The 18,747-nt window shown below is 46.1% G+C and overlaps 1 protein-coding gene across 3 annotated transcripts in view; it reads left to right on the forward strand.

Annotated features, from left to right (window-relative positions):
• Nucleotides 1–18,747, forward strand: part of LOC126519061 (zinc finger protein basonuclin-1-like) — a 347,911-nt gene that overhangs the window by 101,529 nt on the left and 227,635 nt on the right. The window contains exons 1-2 of one of the 3 annotated variants that reach the window (XM_050168683.3): nt 16,661–16,804; nt 17,232–17,338. The exons of 1 other annotated variant lie outside the window; for it this stretch is intronic. In XM_050168683.3, coding sequence (XP_050024640.2) covers nt 17,330–17,338 — 9 coding nt within the window. In that variant the 5' untranslated portion in view covers nt 16,661–16,804; nt 17,232–17,329. Of the gene's footprint in view, nt 1–16,660; nt 16,805–17,231; nt 17,339–18,747 lie in introns of those variants that run through there. One more of the 3 variants, XM_050168673.3, reaches the window with a different exon arrangement.

Here is an 18,747-nt window from a genome sequence, read left to right on the forward strand (position 1 = left end):
GAACGGCAGCCGGAATCGAGGTGTTTTGCCGTGCCGAACCGCCGGATCGGACGTCCGGCGTGCGACAAACCGGGCAAATTTTCATCGTCTGATGTGTCCGACAACCGCACTGACCGCACCGTCGTTTGGCCGCAGCTAATGTGACGTTCTCTGACGTTCCCTCCACGGAGGCGGCGCTGGCAGGCCGGTTTCTCGCCGTCTTTTTTTTCCTTGCCTGCTGCAGTTTGTTGCCGACACGAAATAGTTACCAGTTCAATAAAGTTATCTCGAACGTGTGCTTATTATGCAAAACAGCGCCTAGTACACTAGCACTAAGCTACCGTCGAAATCGGGAGCCGCGACGCGAGGGCCTTTCCGTGGGCAAACAGCACACACCGACCGTCTGAGCGAGGCTGCTCGCTTCGCTTGCACGTTTGCCCTTCGCAACGACTGCGTCAAGTAAACCAATTGTATTTAATTACGGGCTACCTAAGTGCACAGCGTTAATTGTTTTGGCAAAAATAAGCCCTCTTCATCGAGCTCGGGCTGAATCAAGCGCCGTCGGCCGCAGCGTCCGCCTAGCTATGCCTGCCGGCCGTATCACTGGCTGTCACCGGAGCCGTCAGTGGACAACGCGCCGTCGTGAAGTGTTCTGTCATTTGCAGGGGCATAATTTTATTGACAGTGTTCACGTAAAGCGAAGCAGTGTTGTGCAGAGTTGTTTATATTGCGTTTCTCGACGTGAATATGTACTCAAGAGGGGGGGGGGGGGGGGGGTGCGGGGGCTGGATCTGGGCGGAGCTTACGCGCCGCTCGACCGTTCGGATACACGCACGTTGGATCGGACGCCAAATCGTACCGTGTGTCCCCTGCTTAAAGCTCGCTCATGGTTCGGCGTAAGTCCCTGTATATTCTTTATAAATAAGGAAGCCTACCTAGGCACTGTAAACCCAACAATTGGGGCCTAAATGCCTGCCCTCCTCCCAGCTGCGGCTTCGTTTGAGCGACAAAGTCCGATTTCGAAGGCCGTGCTTTTGTACACTGCATGCCACTGAAGTGGTTGCGAATCTTGAAGGCGACATCCGCTTCATATTTTTTTTAATATATACAGTAAATTTTCTTAAACTTCGTATAAAAAAGTGCATATTTATACAAAGTTAACACTTTTGGACCCAAGAAATTTGTTAAAGTGTCCCTACCGATTGTTGTTAGGAAAAAACACGTAATTTTCTCATTTACGATACATTTTTCTAAAAACCGTAGAGTGGCGCCACTGCAGTATTTGTTTGGTCGACATACCACGTTGGTTGTAGTGAATGCACCTTGCAGTAAGGCGGTATTTGAGTTATATTTTAGAAGTGCCTAGACAAAATCTGCTCCTTGTCGTGTGCAGTAACCATCGCAAACCCTCCGGACTTGTGTAACGCCGTTAGTTCGCCGTGTGTTTCGTGCGATCTACCAGTGTCGACAGTGAGTGTCTTACTACAGCGCCCGTCCGAGCTGCCTTTGTTCTGCCGAGCTGCCTGCCCGCGCTCTCGTGAAAAGTCTGGTACTGGAGCTTCGAATCGTAGTGTATGGAAGACTGTTGAAGGTTGTGCTTTTGTGGAGCTGGAGTTCATCGGAAGTTCTACAGTGCTTGCGCCAGAAAAACGTCGGTGCCTCGGTACCTTTGAGACGAAGGAGCGTTGGCCAAGTCTTTTTGAAAGGTAAGCAAGTTTGGCCCTTGCGCGCATTCTTCAACTTATGATTTACGTAATGAACGCTGTGTAACTAGCTAGAGCAACGCGCTTTCTGGTCGTAGGTTGGCCGTCTTGCTGTGCACATTTAGCAAACAATTTCACGAAGGCTTCCTCTGATGTTACAGCGTACTTGCATTCTGCTGTAAAATATATGCTACCCGCCTTGATTGCTATGCCTGAATGGGCGCACAATTATGAAAACACTGAAAGTTGCTGTTCGTTCGGTAGTTTTCTGGCAAGAAGTTATTCGTTATATATGCATTCCCGCAAGTACAGTACATGTGTAATGTATCCGTCGATGTATCATGGGCTTCGCGCGTTGGCACACGATTCCTATGTTAGACGCTTAAGCAGATAGAAGCTTGTATGAAGATTTTTCTATGTATACAGTTTGGTTTGGATGACCACGTCGCGAGAACCTTTGTATTGTCTTCGCGTATTTATCTTCTATGTTGCAGACCCGACATAGGCCGATATTACAGTAACGAAGTTTATTTTTAATCGAGACATTTCAGACACCGGCCTTTAAGAAAGACATAGACCAACCAATTCTTACGAACGGGATGCCAGCTCTTGCAATCGTAGGTTATACGGCAGTGCGTAATAAAGTAAGGACTGCGATTTTGTAGCGATACTTACCCCTCGATTCTATACCACTCTTGTCGCCCACCGCAAACAGCCGGCTGTTCCAGTACGTAGCACGGGCCGGGGCGACGGTCAAACCACTAACGAATAACGAAAAGGAATAGCATCGCTACAAAATCGCGATCTAGCTTTCAGAATGCTTTTCATGTGCTTAATATTTTTGTTTAATCCAATGCGCCACGTTTTACTGCATATTTGAGTTTTGTTTTTGATTGTCCTGGTAGCCTGTTGTTGCTGATTTCGTTCCTTCCTGAAACTTCGCTTGTTACAAAATATCAGTGTAACCTCCTTAGATATAACAAAGAGACATTTGTGCAACCAGACGCAAATTCATGCAGCTGGCTGTGTGAGGCTCTCTTTGCAATTCCACATGACACTGGTAAATCACAAATTCCCAGGTTCACAACACAATAAATTAAACATTTCTTACTTTTGAAGGCTATGCGGATTCTGGAGGCGTCCCTACATCAAGCAGGAACCTGCTGCACTGCTGGAAGCTGGACAGCACGACAATAAAGCACGTAATCTGTGTGCTTTCTCAAAGGTGCGTACAAAACTGGCGCTGCCTTTCGAGTTGTAGGACACATTTGTGTAATATGCAATCATTTTACTGTATTGCCATTTTCAGGATTTCTAGTGGCTGATCACGAATTTTATGTTTTGGTGGAGTGCCCTCAGTTTAATGAATTTACCTAAAGTAGCCTCCTCTGAGTTAAATATAATTGGACGCTTGAGTAATTATGCCTTATATACTCCATATAGACTATATTAATCTAGCCAAAATGCCTTTTTAAGGACCATGAATTGAGGTTTCGTGTCTCGAAAAATGCGTTGTACCGCCTAAAGACATGGTTTAGGCAAAAGTGCCTTAAGCAATGCTTTCGCACAAAAGTTGTATCATCAAGAGTTTCATAGAAGCCTGTGTGGTCGGTATGGAACATGACAAAGAAAGACATAGACCAACCAAATACAACATTAAAAGCAATACATTTTGGCTTCCATATGGAAGCCTTGTTCACAATAAGGCTAAAAAAAGTGGAAGTGCATATTTAATTAAGTTTTAGCATAAGATGGGCGTGGGCTCCTTGGTTTCAGATAAACGTGTGTCCTGTTGATTGCATCTCCAGGGAATCCGGGTACAGGCATGGCTTCCAATTTCTTTCCTGGCCCATTATGCTAGACACTATCCAGTCACTATTGTGTTTAGTCATTGCTGCATGCTCTGCCAAAGCATTTGATGCCACTCTTTTCTCGTCCACGTAGTTCTGATGTTGGCGTAGCCATTGTTTAAAGTTGCCCATTGCCCTAATGTAGATAGTATTCATATACACATGTTATGTTTCAAAGGTCAGAATTCATGTCAGTAAAATTTTTGATACGGGTTGTTACTGGGATGGCTACCTCGTTGGTTTAGCACGGCTTGTCACTGGGATTGCTCTCTTGTTTGTTTACCTTCTTGTCGGGTTCTTATGGATTTGATTTTGTGCACAATGAGATGCTACACACACACCTTGCATATACATGAAAAAAAGGTTTACAGCAGAGATAACATATATGCATGGGCATATATATGTGTCAATAAAATACCCGAGCCTCATTTCTGCCTACAGAAAAAGAAGTTATTTCTCCTCGAGGGCATGACTGCTTCCAATAATGAACCTCCAAGGGAAGGTTTTCTCTAATCCCCATTTTTGATATCTACATGCTTATGTGGCATGTACAAACTGGACGAGTGGTCTAAATTTTAAATTTGAGTAATAATTGCAATAAATAACTCATTTCACCTGTCTTCTAATGACTCTAAAATTCTATGCTTCTACCTTGCCAAACCTTTTATGAAATTAGTTTGATGAGGCCCAATATACAGGGCTTTCTAAATTGAAGGTATCAGTACCTATTAAAGACTGTGCTAACTATGAAAATGCTGCTTGTGTATGTGGTTTATTCATTTCTCAGACAAAAGCTTTACACCCAAGTGCAGTCAGTAAATCGAAAACAATTGCGTCTTGTTCAATAGTTCTCGAGCACTTGTGCGTCACTATAGTCGGATACAACTTTAGAAAAAAGGGGAGGCCCCGCCCAGATGACTGAAGCGCAACGTCCGATTGCCTCCGCGACTAAAATAATCCCGCTCAAAAAATCGTGCTTCGGAAACGCGCAATTCTCGGTATAAATAAAGACTTTGATGACTGGATTAGTAGAGCTCTCATGTGCTACAGCACATGCCAGATCGCGACAGAAAAATAACCCCGTGCCTTCCACAACGCTGCCCGTCGTCTGCTCTTTAGCTTCATTGCAAGTGGCAAAAGTAGAAAGAGCAACTCTGCATGGCATTTGTGCTTGTTTACATGTACACGGCAAATTTACTACTCCTGTTCCGAGCTTCAAATGAATCAGTTGCTACTGAACAAGTACTTATATAAAACAATGCATTTATCGCAACCATTACAAACCCAAGATGCTCAGTGTCAGCGAAAGCACCGGGTTAAAGGTGAGGAGGGAGGTCAAAGCTTCGCATATTTCGGGTGGCAAACTGTCGACACCCTCGTGAAAACGCCCACAAAATGTGGAGAAAAGAAGCAGCACGAAGTAGGACACATGTGCGCTGAGGTCGTGTGCACGATTTATTTCACCACAACGAGATACCGACGATCGAGAAGATCACTAATGAGTTCTCGAAGCGTATGTGGTGTTATGTTTGTGCCCTGGGATTTGCCTGACGGAAGGCCAGTGCTATGGTTTGTCGACCGTGGAGGCAGCATTCATCCCTGCATGGTGCCTGCCTGCTTCGGACACGACTACGTGCATGGCTCGGGTTTCCTCGCGGCTGCACGGCGTCCACGACGGAAGCAGCCACCGGATCACGGACTGCTTTTCGGCCCCTCCCCGTCCCGGCAGCAATGCAACCCCCCCTCCCCCTCGTTTGTCCGGCGGCGCCCGCACCACAAACGACTCCCGCTGTGTTGGGGACAGTTTCCAAAGGAGGGCTGTGTTTCGACCCAGTGCCTTGCAGTTGGTTCCCTTTGTCCTATGCGGGCCATAAAACTTGACCGGCGCACCATTCTGACTGACCGCCAAATCGTCCCGACGCCGCAACGCGGTTCAAGGAAGCGCCGGCCACCGAGAGCGGCATTAGGACACCGGAGGCTGCCCGGACCCTCTCTTTCTCGACCTTGTTTCGTCCTTGGGGACTGTCTGGGGGATCTTTGGACTGAGGGGTGTTATTTAAGCAGCTTGCAGCTGCTTTGTTGGTCTCTGCCCTGATAACGACGACAACATGTAAACATTGTATAAAGAATTATTCGCAGAGAAAACTCTCCTCGTCTCTGACTCTGCGTGAAGCGAGGTCCAGACCTCCTGCCAGCCACACATACCTCGGCAAACGCAACAATGGATCTCCCATCACTGAAGCGGTGTACTGTGTGTCAAGCACAGCAGCCAAGCATTCTCCCGTGGCCTCTCAAATAAATAAGCAGTTCATTTGATGACATATTCCTTTTAATGGAAGCCCAATTCCGAAAAAGCAACGTCCTGCACAGATCATGCTCAATATATGCGTTGGCATGGAAACGTGCTGAAATGCCGGAAAATCTGAATGCAAATGCAGTTATTAATCCTGAATAACTATGTGGGGTCCGAAATGCTAATTCGGGCATCCACTGTCCAGCTTCACACGAAAAAGCAGTAGTCAACGTGAATGAAATTGACAGCCACTCTTAGCAGCCTGCGTGCCAAAGCACATTGTGCTTTGCGTGCAGTTGTGCTGCCCCTACTGTTTTTTCCAGCCCGTTGAGATGAATAATGCCAATGTCAGAAGGCCCAATACTCTATTGGGCAGCCACCTATGAGCATGACGGGCCCTGTGATGAAATAACAGTCATCAGGGCACGCTTCAAAGGCACCTTTAGCAGTCTGCACGTCAAAGCCCAGTCAAGCCATCACCACTGTTGGTGAAACGGCAGCAATCAATGCGAGAATGACAGCCACTGTTGGCAGCTTGCATGCAAACACACATTCATGTGGTGGCATTGTTTATTTTGGTTACCTGGCCTAGGCAAGTAATGCGAATATGACAACAATTATCAAACATCATTAGCTTAGTTAGGCCCAATATACTCAGTCGGGTAGCTATTAATAGCAGTAGTCGAGGGCACGCTTGAAAGGCACCATTAGCAGTCTGCACGTCAAAGCGCAGTCAATCCGTCGCCACTGTTGGTGAAATGGCAGCAATCAATGGAGAATGACAGCCACTGTTGGCAGCTTGCATGCAAACACACATTCATGTGGTGGCATTGTTTATTTTGGTTACCTGGCCCAGGCAAGTAATGCGAATAAGAGAACAATTATCAAACATCATTAGCTTAGTTAGGCCCAATATACCCAGGCGGGTAGCTATTAATAGCAGTAGTCAAGGGCACGCTCAAAAGGCACCATTAGCAGTCTGCATGTCAAATCACAGTCATACCGCAGCCATTGTTGTATTTGTTTATCTGACCGGGCAAGTAACACCAATGTAAGCACAATTATTCACCCTGAATAGCTCTGCTAGCATTGTGCTAAAAAATGCTGAGTGAAGTTGAATGTGTTTTATTGAGGCAATTATTTAATTCACTAGCCATCGGCATGTCGATCAACGGCCAGGTTCAGACAATGTCATTTGTGAAGTAATAAAGGGTGAAAGTTGCAAAAGCTTTTATTGCACTGCTTTGCTGGGCTCCATTCACTGAATAATGTCTTTGCAACGGCGAAAGCATCAGACAGAAATCACACCCCACTGCACATTGTTATTCGTGCTGAAAATTTTCACCATCATATGTGATAGGCAGTGAAACCGTTTGTTTACTAAGACTGCATGCATGAAAAATTCAACAGCATAGCAAGGTGTTTCACAATATGCAGCCTTTCATGTGCACTTCTGGCTAGCTGCCACATGCACTGACGCATAAACATGAACAGAGGTAAGAGGCAAAGTTACTGTGCAACCCACATGACGCTTTTAAGAAAATGTATCTCTAAACCTTTCTGTTTTGATAGGCGATCAAAATTTGTTTTGAGCAAGTTGGTTAGTCACATTGCAGCAACAGCACAAGAAACAAGGACAGAAAACGCAGCGAGTAGGCAGATTGAGAAGACGAGGTAGACCAGTGAGAAAGGTTTTAATGAGATGGAAGAGGCCAGTTGTGCAGTGTACAGGAGTTAGTGCTTTGAATGAGATTGGCTAATGAAAATGTCTAAAGACTTTGCTGAAAGAAAACTAGCAAAAACAAATGCTAATATAAAATAAAAGGACAAATATGAGTAAGTGCAAACACGCATGGAAGCAGGAACGCTGGCAACACAACTTATGCATGTCTGTGCCACAGCACGCATTCTACAGCTTGCGTGCGCGGTGAGCACTGGTGGAAAGAAATCAATCGACGGTGCTATACACAACGCTCGAACACCGCTGTTAGACGCTCGGCTATCTCACTGTTGACAACAATCATTCACGCTAAGTTGACGGCGACAAATCTTTGCATTGGAGGCTTCTTTTGCAAATATTTTCTGTTGAGACGCTCGTAGGTTTGTTTCACGCACGCACGCTTTTCTAATTTCTCCTCAGAATGGTTTTGCTCCATCACTTTACCCCGTCCAACGGAAAATGCAGCGACACGGTACACGAACTCACCCGCAGCTGACAGCAGGCACCAGACTTTGGCAAACTTTTCTTGTCCTAACTTCACTCGGGAGCGAAATAAAAAACATGGAACAAACAGGCAGGATGTGTGTATGCAGCAGTCACCGAGACATCCTGTTTTCAGGCAAAGCATAGCGCAGCATCAGCAATGCTCGCTGCAATGTTTCTTCGCCGGATCACGGCTTAGAATACACGCACGCAGCACAGATGCTGCATCGTAAGCTCGCAGTAATATTTCCGGCATGATAGACAATGACAAGCTGTTTGGGAATTCACTGTGACGAGGCATTGACGCGCACAGCTGACGCGACTTGGCCTAGTTCGAAGCCCGGGCGGCCATCTTCTCCGACGGCGGGCCACCGGCCGTCCGGCGCATGACATCAGTCCAGAATGCGCAACCATTAGTGGATGCTCGTGCGCATCCGCCTCGGAGGAGTAAACGCCTCTGTTTTTCTAAAGTTGTATCCGACTATAATCGAGCACAGCTTGACCCTTGGCCTAATACTAAATCAGGCTTGAAGCTTTCAATGTCTGCTAATCGCTAGAACAGCACCAGATCTCATTCTGTGCCAAGGGGTGGAACGCATTCGCTTAGAGCTAGGCAGATGAATGTCTTTCTTTCGCATTGAAGTTCCCAATACTTTCTAGTCTTAGGTGAAAGTACACAGCTCAGCACAACACACGTATGGTATACGTAAGGGTACTTTGTTCTTTAAACCATATCAACAAGAAGCAGCTACTTCCGTTTTTGCACACCTTACCCTATTTCCTAACCTTTCCTTGATCAAAAGTGTAGAAAATTAATCTGTGCTTGTTCTATTGTTTCACAGGTAGACATCGGCGACGGTGTATATGTTGAAAAGTGCCTGCTGAAGAGGCTGCGCCTGGATGCTAACAACTCAGGCTTTCAGTTCGTGGGGGGCCTCCTTAAGGCTCCTTTTACAAAAGAAGAGGTTGAAGGGAGGCGCTACACATGGATGCGCAGCGATTGTTTGTGACATCGTCGCTGCTGGCAGGCCTGGCCTGCCTTTTCGCTTCGTTCTGGGTCTTCCACGTTATCTACTCGAAAAGGCCCACAGGGTTTTGACATTTATTGAGCACTGCTTTCTGGATTTGAGCTACACAAAGCTGCAGGTGAAAGCATTGGATTTAGTCAATATTTACAAGAACTATTGCTAGGCAAAAAAATTTTCAGATGCATATCCTCAAGAAAGTTTCTGTAAAAATTATTTTGCCTAGCAAAAGCACTCGTGGGTTTTGTGGCCGGCAGCTTGCCCAAGCCATGTAGCACAGTGCTTGCTTTAAAGGGACACGAAGGGGAAAATTTATTTGAGCGTTATTAAATCATTTTTCTACAACACCGAAAAAACAACTCCCTCCATGAGAATTGGCTTGATAAGCCAGATAACTTGCAAAAACGAAAACTGGTGTCGCCACCACCACCTTATAATTCCTGCACCAGCTCGCTGTGATATGGAATTTGACGGTGTCTGTTCGGGTCTAGCTAATGTTCTACTGGCCAATATTGATGAATTCTGTTGTAAAGGTGTCAAAGAATATACTTAGTTGAAGTATGACTCCACACTGATGTGCGGGCACTGCATAAAACTTGAAAGTTAAATCTTCATTTTCTCATCTATTAATCCGCTTATTGCCACAATGTTCATGAATACAGTTCTGAAAGATTGTTTTATCAGTCTAAAATAATTTATTGTTTCTCTTTAGTATTTCTGTAATGGACCTTTAGCAACAAAATGTGTGTTAGTTTGCGACAGGTATTCTCAGCGGGGGCAAGAGCACCAGCAGCATGCTCAGTGATTCTGTACCAACTGATAATTTGAAGGATGTCCTGTGCCACTAGGGTTAGGGCAACATGGCTCTGTGTTAATCACCACAAGTGTATTATGCAAAACTTAATGGCCCAGAAATTAGTAATTCAGGGGGGAGTTGAATTAGCTGTTTATTTTTTTTTTCTTTATCATGGACTTCTCACATTACACTTTGTCACAACGCATTCACTTTAAAGTAACTGGAGAATAAGGTGGTTTGGTATTCAGACATGCCTTCTGTGTGTAAACAGTGTTAGATGAGCAATACAAAGATACACCATAGATGCTGACTGGCAACATGAAGGGGTTTGAGGGCAGCTACGAATATACATCCTTGTAGTCGTACCTATAGCACTATGTTCAATTTGTCACACAAGCATATGGCATCCATCACAACTGCATGCCTAGAAAAAGACAAGGGCAACACACTCAATTACCTTTTATTCTATCTAAGAAGCACTACAATATTTAGGCAACGAAATTGACATCTGGCTTGTACCCATAAGTACTGCAATACAGTTGTATAACATGTTCCTCTTGTGTGGAAAAAGGGCTGCATACGTTTTCTTTGAGCACAAGGGGGAGTGGTATCAGTTAAAGCCCCTCCATCCACGCGCCACTGCCGCTTTCTTAAGTAGCGACAACCTTTGTTGTGCGCCGCCTATTCCCCTGACATCAAATCCGGTTCCAGCATTTCCAGTTTCAAAGTTTCCGGTTCCGGCGTTACCGCTTCCTGGAGTTGTGCTGCGGGAATTTCCGCTTTGACTGCCGATGGTGAGATGCCCACGCGTGCTTAGCAGAGCTGTGGTAGTCACCATGAGAAGAATGCAAAGGCGACAAGCTGTTGTATTCCGCTGAAGTAGTAATTCGCGGTCGCTGTTTTCTAAATGCACGAAAAATGGCAGTGGTCTCCAAGCGCCCAGGCACTACATTCCACTGTACGTTGTCTCGTGGCACAACCCATCGCAGGTTGACGCGAAACAGCGAACACGGTCAGATCGCTGGTTACAATAGGCGGTGGTACTTGGATGGAATCGCATTCACAGTTTAAACCGCAGCTGGTGCAATTAAAGCCTCTCCATCGACGCGAAAGTAAACAACGTTAAGAAAAACATAGCGTTACTTCCACTCGGAACAGGAAGCTGCAGCTACGGAAGTTCCGCTTGACGCCGGAAGCTAAGGGGGCGAGTGGCAGAGGAACGTGGCGGAAGAGGGTAGGTTGGCGGTACTTAACCTGGTCGGCGGAAACGTGTATGGAGGGGCTTTAGTATCAGTTAATGGCTGTTTTCACATATGTGTTTTGTCGTGTGTATTAGCAATCACCACTTTCCTTATCTGAGTGAGGTCATTTTTTAGAAAGTTTGAAAGTTTATAGAACATGTTGCTCATGGTTGTTGCAGTTTTCTTCCTAACTATCCATTCATTGCACTGTGCACCCATGTCTTGGGCAACTAGCTGTTTGAAGGTCAGCATGCTATCGATGGGTCTAATGATAATCTCTAGTGCCCTCTCATTTGCTTGTTGCAATACTTAAGAGTTAGATTTTGTATATTGTGTCACTTGTTTATTTTCACTGTACTTTAGTTTCACTACATCTTGAATGTGTTGTGATAGTTTTTCTTTTGCAATGAAAGATATGGTGGGCAGTTGCCGACACTAATGTTTCGCTGGGGCAGTAATGGTCATTAGCAGCAGATGCTAGCTGCCCTTAAGTGCAATGTTTTTATGTTGCATAGTATTGTTCATGATCCATTGAATGCACTGCACGCGCATGTTGTGGACAACTGCCTGTTTGAAGAAATTATCTGCATATTCAGTGGGTCTAATGTGAACATCTCTACTACTGACTTAGCTTCACTACATCTTGAATGTGTTGTGATAGTTTTTATTTTGCCGTGACAGATGTGGTGGGCAGTTGCCGGCACTAATGTGATAGTACGAATGCTTGCTGTATTTACCACATGGTTGTTTCATTTCGTCTGAGGCAGTAGTGGCCGTTAGCAGCAGATGTCATTTGGCCTTAAGTGCAATATTTTTATGTTGCATAGTTTTGTCCATAATCATCCATCGAATGCACTGCAGACCCATGTTCTGGACAACTGCCTGTTTGAAGGAATGATCTGCATATTCAGTGTGTCTAATGTGAACATCTCTAGTACTGCCTGTGTATTTGTGAGTTAGATTTGGTATTGTGTGTCATTTTGTTTTCGCTGTGCTTTAGTTTCACTACATCGTGAATGGGTTGATAGTTTTCCTTTTGCAGTGAGAGATATGATGGGCAGTGGCCGGCACTAATGTGATAGTACGAATGCTTGCTGTATTTACCACATGGTTGTTTCATTTTGTCTGGCGCAGTAATGGCCGTTAGCAGCAGATGCCATTTGGCCTTAAGTGCAATATTTTTATGTTGCATAGTTATGTTCATACTAATCCATTGGATGCACAGCACACCCATGTTCTGGACAACTGCCTGTTTGAAGGAATGACCTGCATATTCAGTGGGTTTAATGTGAACGTCTCTAGTACTGACTGTATATTTATCAGTTAGATTTTATATTGTATGATGCTTGTTTTCACTGTACTTTAGTGGGATTGCACATTGAATGTGTTGTGATGTATTTTATTTTGCTATGAGAGATCTAATGGGCAGTTACCAGCCCCCAGTCTGTGTATTAGTACAAATATTTATTATGCTTATCACAGCATTTTGTAAGGCTATAGTTTTGTGATGATTAACTCATGCCTGACTTTTTTATGAGAAACATGTCACAACTAATAAACAATCACTCATGCTTGGGATCCATGAAATCATCCTTGTAATCTTTCAATTGTCTTCGAACTACTTCCACATCAGGCCCAAGAAACTCCAGAACGCGCTTGAAGAATTACTCTCGGAAAGAACCGAGAAAACCTGATCAACGAGGTAAAAAAATACTCCGAGATCAGCTCCAAGAAACCACAGAATGGGCTTGAAAATTTCTCTCAGGTAGAGCTACGAAACCTTGATAACGAGGTAAGAAAATACCCCGACATCAGTACCAACAAACTCGAGAATAGGCCTGAAAATAACTCTCAGGAATAGCCTAGAAAACTGGATGAATGATGTAAAAAAGTAATCCCACATCACCTCCAAAAAACTCCAGAATGGGCTTGAAAAATTACTATCAGATAAAGCTGAGAAAAGTTAATGAAGGAGGTAAAAAAATACTCTCACATCAGACCCAAGAAACTCGCGAATGGGCTTGAAAAATAACTCTCAGGAATAGCCGCTAGAACTTCGTGATGGGAGTAAAAATATAGTCGCACTATCGTCCCTAAAAACCTTCCCACAGATTAAAAAATTACTCTCGTTTCTACATACAAAAAACTTGGTCAGCATGGTAGTAAATTTTTACCTCGACTGGTACGTAGTAAAAAAAACCCAGAAACGGGAATGCGATACAGGACGAGCGGTTTACTCCCGTTTCGCGTTATTTTTGTTTAGTGTGCAGCGTATACACACTAATGAAAAATAGCATATATCATTGCCTTCGCTATAGCTGTCACTATATACGCCGAAAAGTTTTCTGTCAAGATTTACATTCATACGTCTTTGAACGACCACCTCAGTTCATCCTGGAGTTAACAGCGCAAAACATAGAAGGGACACGAGACGAGAAGACCACAAGTGTCGTCTCATATATAGTCTCGTGTCCCGTCTACGTTGTGCGCTGTTAACACCAGGATGGAAAACCAACAAGCCCAAGCTGCTATTCCAGCTCATTTCAACACCCATATATATTATTCGTCTCGGGTCGACCTCAAAAAATAAAGTCAGGGGCATACTTTTCAATACGAAGACATTTCATTATGTCGTGTTGGCCCCAACTAACGACTGGAACCATGCACCAACCAGCTTCTGTTGCATCTCCTCACCGACGGTACACTTTCTCGCAAATGTTTATTTGATTCTTCTTTTTTTTTTTTTTGTTCTTTGTGGTACTGACGCCTCATCTATTTCTCGTTCTAATATGCAACATGTACATCCGTTCGCGTGGTGCACATTCACTGCGCATTCATACTATGTATACGCATCTGGATATTGTTAACCACCGTTGGCTTTTTCTTTCGTGTTTTCTTTCTTTCGCCTTTTGTTTTACTAGGCACTGTTCTTGTTCAGTGTCATGCCATCTTTACTGTTTGATGTAGTAATGTTTGTCAGTGTTCTTTTATTTTTTGAGCAATTGTGTAACGATGCCGTCTATTTTTTTTTTAATTTGAATCAATGCTTCTTCAATTGTAACCCCTTCCGCTCTTTAAAGCTTCGGCGATTGAGAATATTTGTAATAAATAAATAAATAAATAAATAAATAAATAAATAAATAACGGCATTTCGAATATTAATCAAATCTGACATTAATTATTAATGAATATTACTGAAGTCGGCTCCTTGCTCACTTTATTTCTAGGCTCTTTATTATTACTTCATTTGATTGATTGATTGATTGATTGATTGATTGATTGATTGATTGATTGATTGATTGATTGATTGATTGATTGATTGATTGATTGATTGATTGGTACAGGAGGTTATGGCAGTGATTACCACCGGCGTCTTCAAAATACTAGCTAGCAAAGAGCTGCATCACTGAACGAAGAGGTGTGCAATTCAAGTGCAAATGGAAAACGACATATGCGAATAAACATCAAGGTTCACGGCACAGATTATTACAGTGCATGTTTTAGTTGCAAACACTAAATACTACGATTAAGGTGTTTTCGTAATACAAGGATGCCTATATTCTACTTAAAGGTCTTTCCTAGCTGCACAAAATTTTTAAAAATAGCCTGTGCCGATAGCACAATTCTATCGCTTCAACTGAATTACTCGATGAGGCTGTCATAGGCCATACGAGAAATTAAAATGCTTATAGTTTCAATAATATAAATTAATTACACCAATTAAAGTTGTCATTAAATACTTTATGGCACATATTGCAACTTAGGAATGGTAGCCGGTGAGCTCGTAAAGCGTATATATCCACTTGGAACGAATTCTCAGGATGACACCAATTTTGAGATACTAATTTACAAATCGTGCGACGAAATATATTGGCATTCCAGTTACTTGTGTGCTTCATGCAATGCATAAAACAGTGTTTTCCTTTAAAAAATAAGCGGCCCAACAATAAATTTTTTTACCGCAACATTTACTGCGCTTATATTGAAATCGATGCCGTCCTCAGTATTCGTTCCAAGTCGATATGCCTTGCAAGGTCACTAGCTGCAGTTCGTGAATTGCGATACGTGTTGTAAATTCATTAGTAAAACATATTTAGTGTAAATATGCTAATTAGCCAATTACGCATGGATTAGTCGTCGAAGTAAGGTCCGCCTCATTGAGTAATTTAGTTCAATGATTAAAATTGTGCTATCTGCGACAGGTGGGTTTTGGAAATTTGGTGCAGCAAAATACACGCAATATATGCAAGCGCTGCATTCACGTGAGCTGTCATCGTGTGTTTTTTCATATCGTTCGCAGCACACGCTGTCGAATGTTGTAACTTAAAGCACGACAGGTGTGGCTCAGGTGAGAAGTGTTGACAGCTTACTACTACGCGCATTTGTCGCTGTCTGATGATTTCACCCCCAGCTCATTTCGATAAATAAAGCTTTTTTCTTCTCCTTCGAAATGATACAAATATCGCTGTTTATTTTGTACTGATGCCACTTAGGTTGTCACCAATACCATCATACTCACTGGTGATGACGTAAATGCTGCCTTTTACTATCGCTATCCCTTTTACAGCTGTGGTTCGGATATACTGGCGGGGATATAACTTGTATTTGCGCATCTCCCTTCTTGCGCTCTTTGTTGCATTTAGGGTCTTATGCATGATTGTGCACTCTCCTGGTAAGCAAAGTCAACGACGTAATCCGCAGACGCTCTAGCATTGTTGCAGCCATGTTGCTTTAATTTTCTGCTGCTATTCGTTGAAGCCAGGCAGATCGCTTGCGGGAAATTTTAACAGTCGTCTTGCGACCGCTTCCCCCGCCCCCCTCGTATGACTGTCTTTCGTACTTGCTACAGTACATATACTTTCATAGCAAATATAGTCGTCGAACACAGTGTTCTGAAATTTTGCGGTGTGTTGCGCCTATTATTAAATGTGTGTTGCCTTGACATCGTTGTTACGAATGTCGCTACTTCGCGAATGAATTCAAATTGGCGACAATCTTACAATGGATCTTTTTACGCCGTTTTTAAAGGGAAACGCGGGATTCAACTTACTTACTGGCTACTTCGAAGTGCTTCCGACCCAACGGTGCTTAATTGGCACACGTACATCTCATTCAGACAGGATTCCTCCACGCAAATTGGCCATTAAGGAAACTCGCGCGGCAACCTAACGATAGCCATGCCTCGTGAGCACGCGCTGTAAAGCCCTGCGAGTGTCGAGGCTACCTGCGTGACTGCGAATGCCGGAGAGCGCTCAAGGAGAGCCTCCTCCTCGCCGAGTTGTCCGAGATGCAGGGGATGATGGCGGCGTCCGGTTGCTCCGCATCCTCCCACGCGTCTCCCGTAGTTCGCCGGAGCACCCCCGGGGGGCGCCCCGTGTCCCTCCACTTTTTGTGCTGCGTTGCTGACCGCTGCCAGCAAGAAAGTGGGCGTGGCACCGCGCCGCTCCGCTATTGGTCGCGCGGCCGCCCAGGTGCTCTTCCCTCGCGCGCGCCACCTTCCGGGTCCCGCCCCCGGCGGGCGCGTTGCCCCTTTCTTTCCGCCCCGGCGCGAGCGGCGCGTCGCGGCGTCGTGCGGAACTGGCGGCACTCGCGGCTGCGGCGTTCTCGGCGGCGCGACGCGGTCGCGCGCTGAAGGTGGGGGGCGAACGAAGGAGGGGGAGATGTCGTCCCTTGCGGCGGCCACCGCGCATGCGCGCGTGTCACCGTGTCACCAGGTGAGCGCGACCATTGGTTGACGGCGCGGACGACGCCCCTCCCCCGCGACGCGACGCGGCGGCGCACGGCGGGTCGCAGCGGCTGCGTGCGCGCGCGTCGCGAGGGCGAGGGTGTCGCGTCACGGAGCGAGGAGGGCAGGCTGCTCGCGCGCCGCCGCCGCCGTGTCGCCCCCCCGCGTCCGGCCGCACTCCGCGGGACAACGCGTCGTGCGCGTCCCGTGCTGCTCTCGCCCGGTGGTGGTGTGTGCCTTCGCGGCGGCCGCTCCGCGCGCGCATGCCTGCGGCCGCCTCGAGCGAAACTGCGCCCGTCTGCCTGTTGCGCCCGTCTGATGCCCACGTGTCGGTGTTGCTGTGCGCGCTGTGAATGTGTCGTCGTCGACGGCGTCTCCATGGGGGACTGAAGCGTGCTGCCCTGCCGCCCTTACAGGCCCTGCCGGTGCAGCATTGGGCGAAGCGCGGCCGCAGCCCAGCCCCGCGTCTTCGCCGTCCGACGGAGCAGCAACGCACCGCCGGACGCGCGCCAGCATGGATGTGGTGAGCTTATACCACGCATCTCCTCCTTCCTTGCACCCGACCTCGGCGGTGGTCACACCCCGTCTAGTGTAGCAGCACACGCTGTGCCCGGACGGAAGTTGTGGTTCGCGTTGCGAAGCGGCAGAAAAAATGTGACCGACTGCAGTAGCCGACCTGAATGTATAAACATGAGGATGAGTAAAATGGTTGCAACGCAACACTGACGCTGGCTCTTCTCTCCGTAAGAGACGCCTTGATTCAGCAAATTGAAAAAAATAAAAACTGTCATTCATTGTGGTTCAGCGACGGCAGAAAGAAATTAAGGCAAACAAACGAAATAAGGAAAGTGGAATGGTCTCCATTCCCTTGAATGTCTTCCGCCTGCAGTGAGAAGTCAAGCGTGCACTCTATTCCGATTCCCTCCCGCAACCCTTCCGCAAACGCCTCCTGAGAGAGGTCAGTTGTGCGCGGTGTCATGTAACGGTTTCCGAGACGCACCGCTGGATTACGCTTCTAGCGCGTCTCTGTTGGCGCGAGGGAAAGCGGCCGAAGAAAGCGAGCTGAGATTCCCTCGTCTGGCGCGCTCGCTTGGTTCCAAGGGCGCTCCCCTCCCCCGCCTCCCCTCTTGTCCGCCGCCGCCCACTCGCTTGGGGCCGAGAGGGGGAGAGACGAACGCGCTGCCGCGGAAACAATTCCACGGAAAGCGGTGCGCGCTCGGGACTTCGTAATTGGTCGCTTTCTGCGCCATGGAGAGGACGACGGAACGAAAGCAGTGCACGCAAGAGCGGAGGAAGCCAGCGGAGGAAGATGAGGGCCCGAAATAACGACGCGGAATGGACGATAGCTTTACAACGGGTTCGTTGGGAAATGCCGCCGAGACGGCCTCGTGATGAGGCATTGCAGACTTTCCTGAGAACAGCAGTTGACCGCAAACGGGTTCGCTGCGTGCATTGATGGAGAGCTTCTGAATTTATTGAGCAAACACTTTAAATGGATTTGATATGGCAAGGTTCAAAAGAACTCGCGCACAAAATTGAATATACCCGGCAGCGTTATCTATTTAGGAATCACGCTGTTTTTGTGCGTCAGGTGGGACACTTGACTGATATTCATAGCGCTGATACTAAGTAAAAATGGCGATCCGCATTGCTCCAACGTAAATTACGGAAGCTGTAAACGAAAGCTGCAGGAGAGAAGGAATTTGTTCTTCGAGGCCGGCATGTTGATTCGTGCTTCATTGATCGATGCTGTTTAACGTCCCAAAGCGACGCTATAGGGCGATGAGACACGCCGTAATGGAGGGCTCTAGATCAATTTAGACCACGTCAGGTTCTTTAACGTGTGCCTAAATCTAAGTAAAGGAGCGGCCACCACGGTCGAGAATCGCACCCGCGACCTTGTGTCAGCATAGCCAAACACAGAGCCACTGA

This window comes from Dermacentor andersoni, chromosome 3 (genome assembly GCF_023375885.2).
Source record: "Dermacentor andersoni chromosome 3, qqDerAnde1_hic_scaffold, whole genome shotgun sequence".
NCBI lineage: Eukaryota > Metazoa > Arthropoda > Arachnida > Ixodida > Ixodidae > Dermacentor > Dermacentor andersoni.